At 40.0% G+C, this 12,959-nt stretch overlaps 1 protein-coding gene across 15 annotated transcripts in view; it reads right to left on the reverse strand.

The window, feature by feature from the left end:
* Nucleotides 1-12,959, reverse strand: part of RBMS3 (RNA binding motif single stranded interacting protein 3) — an 830,766-nt gene that overhangs the window by 583,891 nt on the left and 233,916 nt on the right. For 11 of the 15 annotated variants that reach the window (XM_027584297.2, XM_027584292.2, XM_027584290.2 and 8 more), the window contains exon 2: nucleotides 6,882-7,039. In XM_027584297.2, the coding sequence (XP_027440098.1) occupies nucleotides 6,882-7,039 (158 nt within the window). The remainder of the gene's footprint in view (nucleotides 1-6,881; nucleotides 7,040-12,959) is intronic. The other 4 variants (XM_027584288.2, XM_027584295.2, XM_027584300.1 and 1 more) reach the window with 1 other exon arrangement.

Genomic DNA, 12,959 nt, shown 5'->3' on the forward strand with positions numbered 1-12,959 from the left:
CTGCAGCACAGTTGGGCCACTGCTCCTCCAGCAGGGACCCAACAAGCGGCAGATCCAGGGAGACTCCCCTTCCTCCCCCGGGAGGAGCTGAACGGGAGCGCACCGCAGGGACCTGCTTGGTTCGGAGACTCCACATGGGGTCGGGTGCCAGAGATAGAAACTCTCGGTCACAGGCCACGTGAGCATGGAGTATGGCCAGAGACTGGGGACACGGCAGTGACTAACTGCTTTTCTCTGGGGGCTCACTGAGGAGCGGTGCCCCGAGTTCTCGGCTCCTCCAGGGCAGAGATTTGGGGGGTCGCCATCTTCACTCTCGTCCTCCAAAGCTGTACGGAAAGCTTGCAGGGAACAAAAGCTCCTGAGAGCAAACCCGAGCAGATTACATAGCCCAGACCGGCAAGGGCGGGGCAAATCCGCCTCCGGCAAAGACACTTGGGAACCATGGCAACAGGCCCCTCCCCCAGAAGATCAGCAAGAACAGCCAGCCAAGACCAAGTTTACCGATCAATGAGAACAGGAGAACTCCAGCGCTAGAGGAATACTGCACATAGAATTCGTGGCTTTTTTCCCATGATTCTTTAGTCTTTCAAAGTTAATTTTTAAATTTTTTTTTTACTTTTTCCCTTTTTCAACCAACATCTTATCAATCCCTTTTTAAAAAATCTTTTTTATTTTTCATTTTTAGAGTCATATTCTATCCCTTCCTAGTAGTAAACCTTATTTTTGATATGTATATATATAAGTTGTTCTCTCTTTAAAATTTGGGGATACAGTTTCTTTTAACAGACCAAAATATACCCTAAATCTCTAGTGTATGGCTTTGTTCTAGTCTGCCTGATCACATTCTCTCCTTTTTTTTTTCATTCCTCTTCTTTCTTTTTTCAACCAACTTCTTATCAATTCCTTTTATAAAATCTTTTATAATTTTCATCTTTATACTCATATTCCATCCCTTCATTATATTTACCCTTATTTTTGTACATATATAAGTTTTGATTTCTTTAAAATTTTGGGAGGCACTTTCTTCTGACAGACCAAAATATGCCCAAAATCTAGTGTGTGGCACTGATCTATGCACCAGCCTGATCATATTCTTTTTTTTTTTAATCTTTTTTATAGATCTTTAAGAAGATATAGAAAATATCTTTTTCTTTCTTTCCCTTTCCCCCACCCCCCTGGTTTCAGGGCTCTTCAAATTTGTTTAGTGTATATTTTTCTGGGGTCGTTTTTACCCTGTTACCATTTTGTTCTCTTATTCATCTATTGTCCTCTGGACAAAATGACAGGACGGAAAAAAATCACCTCAAAAAAAAAGAACAAGGGGCAGTACCGACCACCAGGGATGTCGGAATTAGAGTTCAGAATGACGATTTCAAAGGTAGTAGCTGGGCTTGAAAAAAGGATGGAAGATATTAGAGAAACCCTCTCTGGAGAAATAAAAGAATTAAAATCTAACCAAGTGAAAATCAAAAAGGGTATTAATGAGGTGCAATAAAAAATGGAGGCTCTAACTACTATGATAAATGAGGCAGAGGAGAGAATTAGTGATATAGAAGACCAAATGATGGAAAATAAAGAAGCTGAGAAAAAGAGAGATAAACAACTACTGGATCATGAGGGCAGAATTCGAGAAATAAGCGATACCATAAACGAAACAACATTAGAATAATTGGGATCCCAGAAGAAGTAAGAGAGAGAGGGGCAGAAGGTATATTGGAGCAAATTATAACAGAGAACTTCCCTAATGTGGGGAAGGAAACAGGCATCAAAATCCAGGAGGCACAGAGAACCCCTCTCAAAATCAATAAAAATAGGTCAACACCCCGACATCTAATAGTAAAATTTACGAATCTCAGAGACAAAAAGAAGATCCTGAAAGCAGCTTGGGAGAAGAGATCTGTAACGAACAACAGTAGAAATATTAGATTGGCAACAGACCTATCCACAGAGACCTGGCAGGCCAGAAAGGACTGGCATGATATATTCAGGGCACTAAATGAGAAAAATATGCAGCCAAGAATACTATATCCAGCTAGGCTGTCATTGAAAATAGAAGGAGAGATAAAAAGCATCCAGGACAAACAAAAACTAAAGGAATTTGCAAACACAAAACCAGCCCTCCAAGAAATTGAAAGGGGTCCTCTAAGCAAACAGAGAGCCTAAAAGCAGCATAGATCAGAAAGGAACACAGACAATATACAGTAACAGTCACCTTACAAGCAAAACAATGGCACTAAATTCATATCTTTCAGTAGTTACTCTGAATGTAAATGGGCTAAATGCCCCAATCAAAAGACACAGGCTATCAGATTGGATTAAAAAACAAGACCCAAGGATATGCTGTCTGCCAGAGATTCATTTTAGACCCAAAGACACCCCCAGATTGAAAGTGAGGGGGTGGAAAACATTTTACCATGCTAATGGACACCAAAAGAAAGCTGGGGTGGCAATCCTTATATCAGACAAATTAGATTTTAAAACAAAGACTGTAATAAGAGATGAGGAAGGACACTATATCCTACTTAAAGGGTCTATCCAACAAGAAGATCTAACAATTGTAAATATCTATGCCCCTAACATGGGAGCTGCCAATTAATAACAAAAGCAAAGAAACACATCGACAACAATATAATAATAGTGGGGGACTTTAACACCCCCCTGACTGAAATGGACAGATCATCTAAGCAAAAGATCAACAAGGAAATAAAGACTTTAAGTGACACACTGGACCAGATGGACTTCACAGATATATTCAGAACATTCCATCCCAAAGCAAGAAAACACATTCTTCTCTAGTGCCCATGAAACATTCTCCAGAAGAGATCACATCCTAGGTCACAAATCAGGTCTCAACTGGTACCAAAAGATTGGGATCATTCCCTGCATATTTTCAGACCACAGTGCTTTGAAACTAGAACTCAATCACAAGAGGAAAGTCAGAAAGAACTCAAATACATGGAGGCTAAAGAGCATTCTACTAATGAATGAATGGGTCAATCAGGAAATTAAAGAAGAATTTTAAAAAATTCATGGAAACTAATGAAAATGAAAACACAACTGTTCAAAATCTTTGAGATACAGCAAAGGCAGTCCTAAGAGGAAAGTATATAGCAATAGAAGCCTTTCTCAAGAAACAAGAAAGGACTCAAATACACAACCTCACCCTACACTTGAAGGAGCTGGAGAAAGAACAGCAAATAAAGCCTAAACCTAGCAGGAGAAGAGAAATAATAAAGATCAGAGCAGAAATCAATGAACTAGAAACCAAAAGAACAGTAGAACAGATCAACGAAACTAGGAGCTGGTTCTTTGAAAGAATTAACAAGATTGATAAACCCCTGGCCAGACTTATCAAAAAGAAAAGAGAAAGGACCCAAATCAACAAAATCATGAATGAAAGAGGAGAGATCACAACCAACACCAAAGAAATACAAACAATTCTAAGAACATATTATGAGCAACTCTATGTCAGCAAATTAGATAACCTGGAAGAAATGGATGCATTCCTAGAGATGTATCAACTACCAAAACTGAACCAGGAAGAAATAGAAAACCTGAACAGACCTATAACCACTAAGGAAATTGAAGCAGTCATCAAAAATCTCCCAACAAAAAAGAGCCCAGGGCCAGACGGCTTCTTCTACCAAACATTTAAAGAAGAATTAATACCTGTTCTTCTGAAACTGTTCCAAAAAATAGAAATGGGAGGAAAACTTCCAAACTCGTTTTATGAGGGCACCATTACCTTGTTCCCAAAACCAGACAAAGACCCCAACAAAAAGGAGAATTACAGACCAATATCCTTGATGAAATTCTCACCAAAATACTAGCCAACAGGATCCAACAGTACATTAAAAGGATTATTCACCATGACCAAGTGGGATTTATCCTTGGGCTGCAAGGCTGGTTCAACATCTGCAAATCAATCAACGTGATACAATACATTAATAAAAGAAAGAACAAGAATCATATGATCCTCTCAATCGATGCAGAAAAAGCATTTGACAAACTACAGCATCCTTTCTTGATCAAAACTCTTCAGAGTATACGGATAGAGGGTACATACCTCAATATCATAAAAGCCATCTATGAAAACCCCACAGTCTATATCATTCTCAATGGGGAAAAGCTGAGAGCTTCCCCCTAAGGTCAGGAACGCGGCAGGGATGTCCACTATCACCACTGCTATTCAACATAGTATTAGAAGTCCTAGCCACAGCAGTCAGACAACAGAAAGAAATAAAAGGCATCTGAATTGGCAAAGAAGAAATCAAACTCTCACTCTTTTAGATGATATGATACTTTATGTGGAAAACCAGAAAGACTCCACCCCAAAACTGCTAGAACTCTTACAGGAATTCAGTAAAGTGGCAGGATATAAAATCAATGCACAGAAATCAGTCACATTCCTATAGGCCAACAACAAGACAGAAGAAAGAGAAATTAAGGAGTCGATCCCATTTACAATGGCACCCAAAACCATAAGGTACCTAGGAATAAATCTAACCAAAGAGGCAAAGAATCTGTACTCAGAAAACTATAGAATACTCATGAAAGAAATTGAGGAAGGCACAAAGAAATGGAAAAACGTTCCATGCTCATGGATTGGAAGAAGAAATACTGTGAAGATGTCAATGCTACCTAGAGCAATCTACACATTCAATGCAATCCCAATCAAAATACCAACCACTTTTTTCAAAGAAATGGAACAAATAATCCTAAAATTTGTATGGAACCAGAAAAGACCCCAAATAGCCAGAGGAATGTTGATAAAAGCAAAGCTGGTGGCATCACAATTCCGGACTTCAAGCTCTATTACAAAGCTGTAATCCTAAGATAAAATTTAAAATGCCCTTACTTCTAGAGCTTGCTGGGTCCTGTAATGGAAATACTCCCACCATGGCTGATTTCAAGCCACTGAGTCTAGAACACACCACAGATGGAATTCTTGAATATTTAACAGTTGATCCTAATACACCAGTCAGAGGCAGCTCTCACACCACTGGTAGTACAGGGACACCTAGAAATGATCAAAGTCAACTCACTCTTTTAGAAGAGGAAACTGAGGCTCAAAGAGAGTAAATTATTTGCCTCAAAATCACACACAGTGGCTGAGTGGGTTTTAATGCACAAGATTCTACCTCAACTACCTTTATAAACTATCTTCATAAATTTTATGAAGTAAAATTCACAAACTTTAGAAATAGTCAGTGGTTTCCGTATTATTGAAGAGAGAAGTGCTCCTTCTCCAAAACCAGCAGCAACTATACCAGAGACCCTGTTAGAAATGAATATTCATGGTCTCCACCCCAGGCCTGGTGAATCATTATCTCTTGGGTCCAGAAATCTGTGCTTCAACAAGGTCTCTGAGTGTTATAGAGCAAAGAGAAAATATCTTCCTTAAGACAATCAATATTTTTTATAAGTGAGATTCTAATATGAGTCAGAGACAATAGCTACCCTTTTTCCTATCAGCATCCATTAAGAGATACTTCTCCTGAAGCTTTTAACATAAAGTCCACAATCTTTCACATTTTTAAAAGTCCTTACTTTTCAAAATAGTTTAGGTTTTTCTAACAACAACAGGAAAAAGTTGAGTTATTTACTTTCCAAGTCCAACCCCAACCTTTCCCGACCAAAACCTAACATATTTATATGTCTTAGCCCTGGCACATTCCTTTTGTTTAAATAACTGCTTTTAAGTAAATATTTATTTTTCCAAGTCTTGCCCTAACTCCTTCACAAATCAAGTAGTCAATGGCAACAGCCCCCCTCCCCAACCACTGTAATCCACATATAATCACATATATTGCTTTGTCAATTGATTATAGAGTTATGCATTTGGGTTTTGGTTTATCAGTCACTTCCTGGTGTTTTGATATTTGTTCCCAATCTTAAAATCCAGAACAAAGACAAATAAATACTCTTCACTTTGTTTTCCTCTTTCAATATTTTAGAGGTTGGAAAATTTACAAAATAAATATCCTTTCAACCTTCTTGTGAAAGCATTGCAAAAGAGAAGAAGAAAAATTGAGTAATTGTTTCCCCAAATTTAAAAATACCCAGCTAAGGCATAATTCAAATGACAAATAGCTGTACTGATATTACTTTAAAAATAATCAGACAGCAATCTAAGAATACAGGTCCATGGGTCTTAATTCATTATCCATTATTAATTTCATTTGGAGGGCAAAGCTAAATATGTTTATTCTATTTGCACAGAAATAAGAGAGTCAATAACCTAAGTGTTGGTAGATAAGAGATTAACAAAAACATTTCCGAAGGGTGTTTCATCACTACCACATTTCCTCACAAATCCAAAATACTTGCTGAGTATGGTTCTTGGCCTTGGTGGGAAATAGCTTCACTGGAGGTGGAAGGAGATGTTTTCAAGGAAAGCAGATTATTAGTTTTATAATTCCCCAATTACCTGGTCCTGGATGAACTTCTATTTACCAAGAACTGGCCAGAAAAACTTGGCAACACGGGAGGTCACCATCCTGAAACCTACCACTTCGAAGTTTTTGAGATTCCCTTCGCTAACACTTCTCCAAAAAAAGCAGCTATCTTTATGAGATTCATCACTGATTCTGCCAGCCACATTGGGTTTGAAGACCCAACTAATGTTTGCTCATCGTCCTTCTGGTCAATACCTGCATATCTGCCCGTAGTCCCAGGTAGGCCCCCCAAACAAAAAGTCCACAAACCCCATTCGCTAACTTAAGCTGGACTTAGATCTCAAACTTGAGTCCCATTTAGCAGAGTTTTTCTCACAAGGCACCAATAAAGGGGTATACCGAGGGCAAACCCAAGTCCTGTGTGGCTGGAGTGCACAGAGGGCAACGTGGGGGTGAGGAACGGGGGAGCAGAGGGGCACTTACGGTTGGCACAGCTTGATTAGGTCCTGGTCAGTGGTGCCTGGTGGAAGGCCTCGGATGTACAGGTTGGTTTTACTCAACTGTTCCCCGCTGCTGTTGCTGGTGCTGTTTGTGCTGGGGCTGGGAGGAGCCATGGGGTGGGGAGCTGGTGCATAGGACTGCTGGAAACAGAAAAGGCTGTTACTGCAAAAACAAAGCCAGCACGCATTCACAGGCCAGCAGCGCAACGCACCTCGAAAGCAAGGCAAGCTTCCCGGCCTCTCTGAACCACACATGCACACACATCTTTATATCCCCACCCTGCGTACTTCTGAGAACATCACTTGCTCCCCCTACCCCGGACCTGCATTTGGATTGGTGTACACTGGCCGTAAGTGGGACAAAAAGAAGTTTGCAGGTGCTCCCAGCAGTGGTGTATGGCTTCTGAGCTAGTCCGCTGGGATTTTCCATAGGCCTGTAAAGTAGCACGGTACCTCCCTCCCTGTTAGAACCATAGTTCATTCACTCTTAGCACCAAAGCCCTGCTCCTAGTTCGCTTCAGCAGCCACACATCTTTGCCTTTGTCTCTACTCCTTGTTCCCTCGTTCTCTCCAGCAAAACAAAACACGGAATGACACACTTCCTCCTATTATTGTCTTCACCATCACTCTCCAACATAATTCCTGATGCACAGAAATCACTGTATAAATAGTGAACCTATGAATGATTGACTGGATGGATGAATCTATCTTACCTCTTTCTCCCACTCCCAAATCTGCTTCTTCATGGTGAATGCCCTTTGTTTGTAATACAGAGCCACAAATCTCTCACTACAGTCAAGATTCCCTTTCAATTATTCTAGGGTCTCCATCTAGGTAGCACTCCAACTTGGAGGGGATAATTCTTTGTTGTGGGGCCCTTCATGATCATTCCATTGTACATCCTCCATTGTTCATTGCAGGATGGTAACAGCATTCTTGTCCTTTACCCATCAGATTCTAGTAGCACCCATCGTCCAGCTGTGACAACCAAAAATGTCTCTGCACACTGTCAAGTGTCCCCTGAAGGGGGAGTGGGGATCTCCCCCAGTAGAGAACTACTGCTCTAACCTGTCAAACTATTTTATAAGAAAATAAAAAGATAGAATGACCCCCAGCAACTTGAGGGTCTTTATAACTATATATGCCAGAATTAGTAGATATATTACTCATTATACATTATTTCTTTGTCCCATAGGCAAATCTTCAGAAGTTCTAAAATTACACTATCTGGGTTTGCGTCCTGCTGTGCTCTTACCGGCTGTGTGACCTTTGGATGGTGTCTTAACCTCTCGGAGACTCAACATTCTCATTAATATGAGGAGGATAAAAATAGTACTCTCAATAGTATGTCACAGGGTGTCTATGAAAACTCAATGAGCTAATGTAAACAAAATGATTCCTGGAAATTAGTAAGTTAATAAATGTTAGCAATAACAAAAATGTAAGAATAATATCAATATTAATGATAATGATGATAATATTTGTAGTTCTTACTTGTCTTGCCAGTGATATTAGTCTATATAACTATCCCAGATATACTCAATCATAACCTACAATGTTACCTAAAGGCACAATGAACACATTTATCAAAATTCCAGTGGGGAAAGTTTTAGCCATGTTTTAACCTGAAGACACGTTAGCTGTTTTATCAGGAGTGGGAGATATGAACTTACCAAACAGCAAGTAGGTGCTTAATAAATACTTAGGCTATACTGTGTACAATAAATAACTGAATGAATGCAACACTTAGCCCACAGCAAGAAGAGGCCAAGTTTTAGCAGTATCCAGCCTTGTTTCTTGTTATAATAGTCTATTTTATACCTTCCAGAATTATCAGATTTGCCCCAGTCAATATTTCCAAACGGCTATAGGACAATGCCTCTTAGACACAGTATGCCAAATGAAACTCATAATCTCTGCTTTCTCATCTCCCAATTCTCCACCCCAGCCACCCAGCACAACGACCCCATTTCTTTTCGTGTTGCTGACATTCATCAACCCCTGTGCTAGAAGCCTCGGTATTAGCTTCATCTCTTCCTTAATTCTAAATCTCAAAATAAAGTCAGCTACCAAAATCTCTGAGGGGTTGATAGAAGCTTCCATGTCTCTGAATTCCCACTGCTTCCAAGGTCAGGGTCTGGTCCACCTTGCAGATGCACCAGATCTACCATCTGAAACCTTTTTCCTCTTGCTCTCCTCTTAGGGAGGAAAGTGAGGGAGAGCATAAGACAGAGTGACCACATGCAAACACAAACTAGTCAAGACTGTCCTGGGCAGTTTCTTTAAGGAATGGGGAGGGGGAGGACAACAGACATGACAGGAGCAAAACCCAGAGCCTCCTCCTTTGAAATAAACATTTCCTCAACCATTTCTTAGGTATTACCTCATTTGTTACCAACATTTATAATGTGGAATTTTACGACAAATTACACAGGAGAATACTTTCTGTCCCCAATGTTTGAACAAAATGAAATACATCCATTGCCTTTTGGAATTTAATATCTGCATAAAGCAGCATGAAGTTCTTGGGCTTGCATGAAAAACTATTCCTCCTTGATCTACGAATTCTGTTTCAGGGCGCCTGAGTGGCTCAGTCAGTTAAGCATCCGACTCTTGATTTCTGCTCAGGTCATGATCTCAGGGTTGTGAGATTGAGCCCCAGGTAGTACTCCATGCTTAGCCCAGAGTCTGCTTGTCCTTCCCCTCTGCTTCATCCCCCTCCCCTGCCCCACGTGTGCATGCTCTCTCTCTCTCAAATAAATAAAATCTTAAAAAAAGAAAAAATTCTGTTTTGCTCCTTGCACGCCCCATGACACTTAAGCTCTATCTCTTTACAAGTCCTGAACTTAGTAGGTGTTCAACACATCCTTGCTAAAGTAGCATCCTGGTCTCTGTATCTCCCAATGGGACAGATTATTTCTTTTATTTCCATTAGGTACTTTATTTTTTTTAAATTTCCCAGGGCTTTGTAAAAGCTGTTTGTTACTACTTTCACCTCCCCTCTCTCCAAATTCTTTGAATTCCATTCTGTACTCAGGCTTCTTTGAAAATGAGGCTTTGTTTAAAACAGTTTTTCCTACTGCATAACTTTTAAAACTACCAGGAAGCCAAAAAAAAAAAAAAGTCTTCAGCTTTATGTATCATAGATCTGATGGACCAGCACAGACTGAGTCCTTGATTGATCAAATAAGAAAGCATCCTCTACAGGATGTTCAATGTGTGTTTACTTACTTCTCCCCCACCACCCTCCAAGGGTCTTTGCAAGCATTTCCACAGCCAGAATACCATTTAGTAAATTGCATGGTGCCTAAATATGCCCTCCAAAGTGCCCGATGTATTCACTAGGATAAAATAAATAAATAAACAAAACAGTCAAAAGCACGTCGAAGTTGTGAGAACCATAGGGAAATTGTATGCATGGAAATGCAGTATGTAATTTATAAATAGAGATAATAGCACCAGGCTGTTGTGGAGAAATGATGTATTTCAAAAGCCGGTTGAAAAAAAATACACAGTCAAAAGTGGTTTTCCATATCATATTCTTGTTTGTGAGTTCTAGAAGTTCTGCGGAAAGAGGTAGACTTTTCCAGTGTTACTAAGCCAAATCAACACACAGATTTTAAGACCCAGTGCCCATCTCTCCCTAAATTACATTTATCCTTTGATGATATACTGAATGATTCGGGTAGCGGTCTGCATTGTAAATCATTCTTTGGTGTTAAGAATTATAAATCCCCCCCCCCAACTTTCCAAACATATATCCTTTCATCAACAAAACATTGGCAGAAGGTTCCCGGAATGTCTGACAAATGCAAAGGCCTAAATGAATTAATTGGTGAAAAGCAAAAAGCAATGTTGTATGCCCTGGTGCCAAAGACAAATGACCAAACTACAGCATCTCAAAAAAAAAAAAAAAAAAAAAGGAGCAATCATCTTTAGAGGTTAATGGGTCACAGCAACCACTTTCCTAATTAAAAGTGGCTCTGATTCCTTTCTCAATTCTTTTGTCTTTAGATGGAGTTGGGATTTTATCATCGATTAGCTTTTAAAGCATTTTGAGGCACTAAGGAAGACATTTTAAAATGTTAGTAAAAAAAAGAATTTATTTTCCCTCAGATAAAACTGACTTTGCTATATTGCTCAAAGTCACATTTTATAAATCGTATTTAGGAGCAGTGACTTACAGAGGGGGTTACTGAGCATTGTAATGCTGCACTATGGCAGGGCAGGGAGTTGCTATGAATTTGCAGTGTCAGCTTGGCTAAAACCAGTCAAAAGGGCACATTTTCAGAAGAGGGTCTTCAGATCGCACTCAACTGAAGGAGCGAGATCGCATTTCTCCTGAACCTGCACATGCTTGGCAAGTACGCAGATTTCCCTCAAATGTTTATTCAGAGTGGCGTGGCTGGGAGGGTCTGTTAGGTGTCACAGGATGGGGGTGAAAGCCCTCCGAACCACATGTTGGGGCTGCCCCATTAGTGGATCAGTACCAGTGTCCTCTTTGGGAAATTAAATAAAATGTCTTGACATGCATTTTGGAAGATAATGATTCTAATAATCACAGGTAGCATTGGTGGTGTGCTTCCTAAGCATTTTATGTAACAGCCCAATGAGGCAAATAATACTCTTCTCATTCACAAATGGGAAAACGGAAGGGCAAAACGGGCAGATGACCTTCTGAAGGTCACGCAGCCGGAGCCCCAACTTGTACCTAGGAAGGTGGACTCCAGAAGACACGCAGTCCCCCCTCCACACTCTAGAACGTCATGTACTAATGACATGGGCACCAAAAACATAAACGGCTTTCCGACCGTGAACTCTGGAGGATGACACTGAGGCTCTGGTGCATCCAAGTACAAGGAGGAGACAAAGTAGGGTGAGGATAAACAGCAGACAGCCAAAATGGGGGTTAATAATAAGCCTTTTCCTCTATCGGAATTTAAATGAAGTCCATTTTAAAACTTAATTTCAAAGGGCAAGTGACCATCAGAAGCAAACTTGTTATGAGCTTTTCCAAATAATGTCAAACAAGTGGGTTCATTTGTCAAGATTCATGGTGTGTTATTTGATAACAGGAAAATGAACTGGCTTGTAGATCATCCTAAACAGCTGATTCATTTAGTGTGCTTTGTTAATATGCCTCATTTTTCAAGTTTGAAAAGTGAATCACCTGGGTCCTCCTACATTCTTATAAAATGTTTGATTTGTGTGTGTAGGTCTGGAGGGAGGTTCATTGTGTTTTTAACCCCTAAGTATTTTGGAGGATTTACCAATTTATAGATATGAAAGATATGACTTATAGTTTTGTTTGTTTTTCCTCTTTTTGCGTTTTAGCAGAAAGCAGTTGATATATCCAATAAGTGCTGCTCACATATCAATAGGGTAGAGCAAATCATTAAAAACCATCTTTCGTACAGTATCAAACCTATTAGATGAAAAAAAAAGCAGGGCTGTAATACACACCTACTAGCTAGCTCCTTTTAAACCGGAGTTCTCAAACTTGTCACTATTGATATTTTGGACAAGATAATCCTTTGTTGTGGGCGGCTGCCCTGTGCACTGAAGGACAGCACCCCTGTCCTTTACTACTAGATGACAGGTGCACTACCCTCCCCCCAAGTTGTGGTCAGCAAAAATATTTCCAGATATTTTCAAATGCTCCTACTTGATAATCACTGCCTTTAACAGATCCAACCCCTCTCCTTGAAGAACTAATACCAATACAGTACCCCTCATGGAATAATAATAGTAACTCAATGGCCAAAAACCCATTTCATTGAAAACCCCCCCCACCCACCAAAGTTCAACTTCTTACCCCCAAGTAGATATGGTATTCACCTCCCTGTGCCTCTACACTCCGTAACTAAGACGTTGGTATGCCAAATATCATCTGCAGCAGACTAGGTTTGAAACATACTTCTTCCTCTTATTGAAAACATAACTCTTTTACAAAGAGAATTTTAAATATTTTTTGCATGCAATTCCCCTTGGCTGGGAATCACACGGCTTCGATGCCAAAGTGCAGTCAATTCTATTCCCGGCATCTGGTTGCTGGCAGGAT

This window comes from Zalophus californianus, chromosome 1, assembly GCF_009762305.2.
Source record: "Zalophus californianus isolate mZalCal1 chromosome 1, mZalCal1.pri.v2, whole genome shotgun sequence".
In the NCBI taxonomy this organism is placed as follows: Eukaryota; Metazoa; Chordata; class Mammalia; order Carnivora; family Otariidae; genus Zalophus; species Zalophus californianus.